The 8,962-nt window shown below is 32.3% G+C and overlaps 1 protein-coding gene across 1 annotated transcript; it reads right to left on the bottom strand.

The window, feature by feature from the left end:
- Positions 1-4,876: 4,876 nt before the first annotated feature.
- On the bottom strand, positions 4,877-8,529 carry LOC126708807 (uncharacterized). Its single transcript, XM_050408765.1, has 6 exons — positions 7,654-8,529; positions 7,469-7,527; positions 6,938-7,007; positions 6,677-6,802; positions 6,444-6,572; positions 4,877-5,490 (listed from the first exon to the last, which is right to left on the bottom strand). The coding sequence occupies exons 1-6, from the start codon at positions 8,431-8,433 to the stop codon at positions 5,020-5,022; spliced, it is 1,635 nt and encodes a 544-aa protein (XP_050264722.1). The 5' UTR covers positions 8,434-8,529; the 3' UTR covers positions 4,877-5,019.
- Between the last annotated feature and the right edge of the window lie 433 nt (positions 8,530-8,962).

Here is an 8,962-nt window from a genome sequence, read left to right as displayed (position 1 = left end):
TTTTAATCTTCATTTTTATTTTTTGAGGAAAAATTTTAATCTTAATCAAGAATTGAAACAAGAAATGAGCAGGTGCACATTGGCTGATTACGTTTGTTTACTAGCCTAGATCAGTTGTGCCGTCGTGCTTAATCCCAGTGTTTTAGCCAATTCCCTGAAGGGATTAGTTCCTATTTAGCCAGTAGAAAGAACAGAATATTACATTATAGGCAAAAATACCATTTAAGTAGCTACAATTTGGGATTGTTAATTTAGATCTAGACATTTTGGTAGTAATTAATTTGATTCCTTTTTTTTTTTAATTTTTAATTTTATAGTTTTATAACTCGTAATGAATTAGTTTTTATTATTTTCAATTTGCAATAATTTGGTGCCTACGGTTAACTAACAGATCAATAGTCCATAAAATGTAGTTAACAGATTGATGGTCCATAAAATGTAAAGACCAAATTGATAGTAACCTCATAATGTAAGAATCAAAATGGTATTTTCGCCAACATAAAATTGATGAGGAACATGACAATTTTTTTAAATAAAAAAAGAAAAAGAAAAAACCTTGTGATCTCTTTAAGTAATCAAATACCTAAACAAACTAGAGTTAGAAGTTATTATGGGGAAGAAAAGAATTATGGGTCCGTTTGGATACTGTTTATCCCGCTGAAAACTGAAAATAATAAAAAAAAATAATTAAAAAGTTATTGTTCATGTGTTTGGCACTGTTCATAAGCCTAAAATCACTGGTCATAAGCCTAAAATCACTGGTCATGGACAATGAACAGTGCCAGATGCGCGTTTAAAAAAAAAAAAAAAAAACACAAAGCAAGAAACGCAATACCCAAACACTACCTATATATATATATAATCGAATACATTTAACTTTTAGTTTTGGCTGACCACGTAATATTTTGCCACAAGCTTTTGAATCCTCACAATTTATGCATTAATATATATTAGTTTAATTTTAATTCTATTATATATTTAAATGCTTAATTAAAATAATGTCACATTACCCTTTTTTTTTTTTTTTTAATGATAGAATTGATAGTTTAATATACAAATACAATCAAAATATCTATTAATAATAGCCATAATTATATAAATAACTAATGATTTTTTTATAAGTCAGTTAATACCTATTAATAACTACTGTAGGGGCGGGCTTTAGTTCTTAGGTCCAAAAGTTGAATGGATTAAGGTCCAAAGAGCCCAATACAATAAATTTGTTGAGAGTGGGCTAAAAAGTTAGGCTTTAACGAAGTGGACAACGTCCCCAATAGGCTAAAGATGGTAAGAGAGTAAGGAAAAACAATGAATGGACAAATACGGTGCACAAAAATTCTTCCTTGACAACATTCGAGGAGAGTGGTTCTTGAATATATTTATCTTAAATTTAATTATAGTTGTTGTTTTCTCTACATATTTTCTGCCCTCTAATCCCTGGGGGGTTTTTTACATTATATAGCTCATTTTAGATGATCTTGGGCCTCCATTTGTTGATCGTTCAGGCCACTACTTGAGTGCTTGTCCCATCAGACACTTTCCTAAACCCCTAGCGAGTTGGGGCAACCAAGGCAGTATTGTTCAGGGGTCTTCTTCACATAAATGCAATTAGGAGGTCTGGTGAGATACATTAAATGTAGTGGTAGCCACCATCCCTCCAATCATGTCAAGGCTAGGCCCCTTCCCCGAAGCTCTTTCTCCATTGTATGACCTCCTCTGGTAACATGCCACTGACGTGGCCATACTATCCAAGCGTGTGGCCTCCTCGGCACGATAATGGGCTCCTTAGCCATGGATACGACATGTGGCACATGTACTTTATTTAAATTCTTGTGTCCCACAACTACCATAATTTTATATTAATAATTCCATAAAAAACACAACATGCTAATAAGATACATAATTATCAAAATTTAATATTAATATTAATATATATATATATATATATATTTAATTATCAAATTGTATATGATGAATACAAGGAAATCAGTAGGCTGAATTTCTCGGGCGTTGATGATCTCAATGTTACTTGGAATGTCCTGAAAATATAAACACAAAATCAGAGGAGACCCGGGAAGACCGGTCAAGAATTCTCTGATGGTAAAGTCAGTATTTTTGGAATTCCAATTTGTGTGGAAGTGTCTGAATGCCTTACCCTCTCGTAGAAGAGTCATTATATAGTGCTTGTCTAAGGCAGTTATTTCTCCTACTGTTGTGGAATTCGAAAGACTCGGAGGTAACTTCCATAACCGCCATGGAAGTTACATTATTTGGCCTCTGTTTTCCACAACTGTTTACTGGGGGAACGGAATAGAGGTCGCTTCGAGTTTGTATCCAAGGGGCATGTTTAGGACGCAAGGTACTCGTCCAATTGACTTCACGGATGGAAGAGCTTATCCTTGGACGAACATGCCCTAAGCCACTCAACTCTCCCTTAGGACGAGCCTTATGGACGAGTTTTAGGAGTTGGTCTATTTTATAACACCATCAGTATATTTATACACAAAATAAAAAATTTTCTCAAAAAAAAAAAAAACAAAATAAAAGAAAGAGAAAATTATCAAATTGTATATTTATACACAAGATAAAAGAAAGAGAAAATCATTTTTAAAATAAAATAATATTTTATAAATTGGGGCGGCAGTGAATGTATGTTTTCTCTTGAGCTTGGTTGATCAATATTGAACATATTTTAATTAAATTACATCTGGTCTTCTCTAGTGGTGTATTTGTCGTATAGGGATTATGAGTGGGAATGGTAAGGTAAATTCTTAAGAATTCCTGAAAATTTAATTTGTTTGATTTTTTTTTTTTTTTTTAAGTTATAATTTCTATGAATATCCCAATTCCCATACTTTACAATAATTCTAATTCTCACATTTTAAGTACAAAATGTCAATTTTCGCATATCTTATATTTATAAAAGTTATTAATATGAAATTTAAAAATATATGGAATTAAATTTTTTTTAAATAAAATGTTTATTTGTATCCAAATATGTCAATATGATGTTTATTGACGTTAAAGGGTATATTTTTTTACTATTTAAAAACTTATCAATAATGGTCAAATTATTAATTATTTTAGTTATTGAATGATTTTTTATAAGATTATCCTAAACAATTGAGTTTATATTTATATATAAAATATGATAAAAATTTCAATTATTTTTTATTTTTTATCTTTTATTTTTATTTTTATTTTTTGAGATAGATAAATAGTGGAGGAGGAGGAGGGATTCAAACTATAAATTTGAGATATCTCAGAAGACATCATTAATAGTTTAATACTAGACTATAACTAAGCATTTAGTGATTTCGATCTGTTTCTCCCCCCACCCTTTTTTTTTCAAGATCTCAAAAATAATTATTATTTTGGCTCATATATCATGTATTATTACTTCTGAGTTTAATCAATTTGAATGTGCATGTTATAAATATATTTTAATTTGATTACTTTAATTAGCTTTCTTAAATATTATTACATAAATGATGATTAAATTGGTCATTAGTTGGATATATTCTAAAATTTATAATGAATATACCTTTTATATATGTACACTTATAATTTTATTAGGTTTTTGTGTATCTTACTGTACAATATACGATATAGAAAAATCAAAAATTAATTCACAATACGATGCACATTTTAATAACTATGTTTATATTTCATGCCATGCTTATATCATATAGCTCAGTATAAATGTTCAATGTTGTGCAACACGCTTTGACATATAACTTACTATAAGTACATTAAAATCATTTAAATATATTGCTTTAGGTAAAAATTTATTATTAATATTTTAAAAAAATAAAAATCTATTTCAATTTTAACTTTTTATTATCAAAAGTTTCAAGAATTTTAAAATATATTTTTTAAAATAAATATTATCTACTTTGACTTTTGATTTTGATTATAAATTAAAAAAAAAAAATTGTGGTTCTACACTATGTTTTCGTTACATAATTTGAGGGTTTGTTTTTTTACTATTGATTTTGTTGTCTTAAAAATTTTGGTTACAATAAATGGATGTTCTCTCTTTTTCGCATAAATCTTTTAAGCAATATTGAACCTATTTTAATTAAATTACATCTGGTCTTCTCTAAGGGTGCATTTGTTATTTACACATTAGGATAGGAATGGTAAATTCTAAAGAAGTCTTAAAATTTTAATTTTTTATTTGACAGAATTTTGGAGAATTAAAATTTTTATGGATAACTTTATCCGCACATACTATGTGAATTCTAAATTTCCAATTCTCACATTTTCTCACATTTTTGTCTATCAGTAACAGTCAATAACAACCTACCACTTAAATTTTGTTGTACAAATATTGTGGACATATTATTTTTCTTTCAGATATCCTATATCTATATGAGTTACTAATATGGCATTTATAACTAACCATTATATTCTTTCTTATAAAAAAATTTATTATAAAATTAATTTTAACACTAAAATGTTTATTTTTACCATTTAACAATTTATCAATAATGGTCAAAATTTTACATAAAAAAAAGGTCAAACTATTCCATCAAAAAAACAAAAATAATGACCAAGTAGTTCCCTTTAAAAATTATTGAATGAGTTTGTTTAAGATTATCCAAGTAGTTCCCTTTAAAAAAAAATTTAAATAGTTTTATTAAGCAAAAACTTCGGAAACTCATGACAAGGCCCGTTATAGAAGAGACAGATATGATATCCTTGCGAAGATTGAGTTGGAGTTGTACACTTGTACTTTGAGCCCCTTATTTCAGAATTCTGAAAAATTTGGAGGTCATCCTTGGGAAAGAAAGCGTGAAGGATGGTGGGAATAAAGGAGGAACCACTGGACCAGGTACGGGAAAAATGTTAAAAAGAAGGGGAAAAAAAATCGTGATTCAAGGATCTTAAACTTTCCATTTCAATTAAAAAGTAAAAATAAAACATTTGTAATACACCCAAGCTTGAGAGTTACATTACCAATATCGTTATACTCTCAAGTCATGTCTACAATACAGAAACTTTCGCTTTGTATTCCTACTTAGATTTCTTGAATTTCTTTCTCTGCTGGAAGCTCTCCGGTGTTTGGCTATCTAGCTTGCGTTTGATCCCTGCTTGTCTTGAAGAACCACCATCCTTTCGCACTGTTTCTTTTGCCCTTCGGGCAGCAACTGCTGGTCTTTTCCGCATCCGTTCTTTTGACTTCTCTCTCTGATTTTTAGAATTCAAATGGCCTGGCCTACTGCTTTTGGGATGGTCGCTCTTTTGTAAATCAGATTTGTGCGCACGCTTGCCCTGGTAGGACAGGGGAGCCTTTGTATTTGCCCGGTTATTGCTCTTTGGAGTCCTTGGATCCATGGCCAGCCTCTTGGCAGGGGCAGTAGGAGCTTCAGCAGGTGATGGGTTTGGTCTCTTAGAAGGGGTGGAATCTTTTCTTGCATGAGAGACCCTTAGCTCTCGGTCTCGAAGCTTCCAGTTTCGTTTTTTAACAACCATATTTGCAGCTTCCTGCAAATACACATGTAATTATAATGTAATTAATGAGTAATATAATGGCTGTACAAGTCTCATTGTTTTTGAAAAGTAATGGCAACAAAAGACTTTAGAAATAATAACAGAACTTTGAAAGATTTCATGATCAGACTGAAAATTCAGTTTACAGTATCAGAGGTTTTGCTATTTCTTAATCTGTCTTTGCCCTTAAATTGATCATAAGTCTTCCAATTACCACCCACCTTTAACCCAAAGCAATTCAACTCTCCTTCACAAGAAAATAAGGAATGCTCCCCTAGAAACATTTAGCTAAACGCCTAAATCTAATTCCAATATTCACATCTTGGCCAGATAGAAGAGAAAACAATATTGTCAACAATAAAACATGCAAGATATCATAACCATTTTATCCAAACGATTCCTTTCGCTTGATCTCTGAATATGCTTTGTCCAAAAGAGATCCTCTAAATAACAACACAAGATAAAGGCTATAACGCATTTCAGATGGAAGCTTTAACCTCCAAACATGTCCACAAGCATTTAGTGATGCAACACACAGTTTATAGCCTCTAGAAATTCACAAAAAGAGTCCCTATGACTATCCCTTGAAATCATTGATTATAGATTACAACTCCAGTTCTCATGGTATCCATGTATAAAATGACAAACAGTGGTGTGGGTGACAGGTGTATAGAACTAAGTGTGACTGGATATGCCAAAAGCAAACTTTGTATCATACTATTTTAGGAAAAAAAAAGCCTGCCAAAAGTATTTAAATTAATGAACATCACAAGTTTTTGACTATCTTGAACTTTCATAAAATTACTTTAGGAGAACTGAACTTCAACTAAATAGAAAGGTAGAATTCCATCTCAATTCCCACTAACATGGACTGAAACATTTCCAAACTCAATAAGCATTCACAATTAGGTAAAAAATTAAAATTGTAAGATAATTTGAGATCATACCCTTGTTTTGAACAAGACGTAGGCGATGCCCTTTCCGAGGCTTATATGGGAATGTCTAATGACCCTAATGGCTTCAATGCAGGATCCCAGATTACCAATACCAGAAAACAACTGATAGAGTTCTTCATCCTGAAAGAAAAAAAGAAGAAAGAAAAAAGAAACTTATGTCCAAATTACAACAATAATGCGGAATTGGAAGCCCACATGTGCAGAAATCAATACATGCAAGTTACCTTTACATCATATGGGAGGTTACCCACGAAAATAGTTCTCTTGCTATCATAAAGTGAACCAATCTCCCCTTTCAACTTCTTACAAGGTGGGCATGCCCTGTCTACACGAATGTGATTTCCAGCAACCTAAAATCACATTAGAGAAAAAAAAATAAAAAAATAAAAAATAAAAAAAACTTTCAGCACACACACATATATAGCAACAAAAATAGAACTTGGCATAGAATCATGGCAATTGCAAAAGTTGAGATAAGAATGTACCGCAGCCATATTATGGGACAAAGAAGCCTGGGCGGATTCCTCAGTTTTAAAAACAATGTATGCATGGACACTGCAACAATAAGCTTTGTCATCAAAAAAATTACACTGAGAAAAAGACAATAAAATATCTAGAATAGCATTAGAAAAGAAAAATCATAACAAACATATCATTTATCAATTATTAAACGAAAAGGACTTCTCTTCAGATAGATCATAAATTCTACTTAGAAGCCATCAATATAGAAAAAACATATTATTGCCTCATACATGTCAACATAGCAACTGTATAGACGAGGGAGAGAGGTGAAGTTTCCAAGATAAATCAAATAAATTATTTGAACATCGAACAGCAAAAATGAAAATTTTAATATAACACAGTAAAAGCAAAAGTTAGAAAACTTATACAACCAATCGACCCAAAATCTATTTATATAACATGATTAAACGCTTATAGAGAAACACATTCAAATTTCAAACAAGTTAAATGAATCAAACTTGTACAAAAACAATTATGCGATTCAAGATAATCACCAGTCAGCAGCTTCATTGATTTTCTTCGAAAGTATGGCTCCCTTTCTCGGTAATTTCGTCTGCAAAAACCAAAAACCAAAAACCAAAAACAAAAGAACATAGCCATCCATCAATACTCACTCCATATAACATGTTTGCTCAAAATCAATCAAAAAAGAAAAAGAAAAAAGATGATTGACACTCACATCCAAGACAGGCACAGACCGAATCCTCACAGACTCAATCTCTCCAAATTGTTTGAATTCCTTGATCAAGGCCTTCTTCTTTATCTTCAGTGGCAAGTTGCCAACAAACACAGTCCTCAAAAGCTTGCTTTCGTCGTCGAAACCGTTATTGGAAACCACCATATCCTCCACACTATCCACTGTTTTCCTCTTCACCCCCACCACCACTTTCTTCTCCCGTTTTTCTTCCTCTTCTTCTTCCTCAACCGCACCGAATTTCTTCGCCTCGTACTGTCTCTCAAGCTCATCCCTTTTCCTCTTCTTCTTCTTCTTTTCCTCCCTATCCTTCAAACCCAAATCAGGGTTTTCTTCCCCTTTTGGTACGGAACCCGAATTGGATTGGGAAACAAAATTAGCGTTTAGGGTTACCTCTTTCTTCGATTTCTTGGCCTCCAATGGGGCCTCCGCGACCAGAACTGAATCATCACCATCATCATCAACAAGATTAGGGTTTTGGGATATCTCTTCCTTGGATTCCTTGTCCCTCTTTCTCTTGCTCTTCTTCTTCGTCTCCTCCTCCTCCTTCTTCAAATTAGGGTTTTGAGAAATGAGAGATTCAGCAGGAGAAAACCCCGATTGATCATGGGAGTTTCGTTTGTAGGGATTGACGGAGGAGAAGATGGAAACGGCGGCGTCTTGGGGGGTTCCGAATAGGGATTGGAAAATGTCGGTGTCGGTTTTGGTTTTGGGAGATTTTGGTTTTGCTGCTGCTACTTCTTTGGATTTCTTTAGTTTTCCCATATCTCAGAGAGCTGTAGGCTGCAAGAGTGTGGAATTGGGTTTGGAACCCTAGGGCAATTTTAGGAGGGAGAAGTCAAAAAACTTTGAGAACCGGGTTGCCGGTTTGAACTTCTAAAGCCCACGGGCCTTCTAAGCCCATGAGCTCGGCACACACACTTTAATATTACTTAAAGATTTTGAATTATTTTTTTATTTTATTTTTTGTGGTAATAATTCTGTTTAGGGTATATAAATTTGTTTATCACTTGGAATGCTTACTACTTACTACTTAGTAGTTACTACTCTACCAGACGACCCATTAAGCGAGAAAGTAAAGCAGATATTTATCCTTTAATTTTCAAATGAATAACTATAAAAGATAATGAGAAACAACAATACTTTCACCACAAATTTTAAGTGATAAGTTGTTATTGGTTGTTATGAGTGGGCAAAAAAGTAATTTAAATTGTGAATTCAAATTAAAATCAATAATAACTTACCACTAATGATTTGTTATGAAAATGTTGTGAACATAATATTTTTTAAAAGA

Source organism: Quercus robur, chromosome 12 (genome assembly GCF_932294415.1).
Source record: "Quercus robur chromosome 12, dhQueRobu3.1, whole genome shotgun sequence".
NCBI classification, from domain to species: Eukaryota; Viridiplantae; Streptophyta; class Magnoliopsida; order Fagales; family Fagaceae; genus Quercus; species Quercus robur.
Note: the sequence above shows the minus strand (reverse complement) of the source record. Positions and strands in the feature narration are given on the sequence as shown.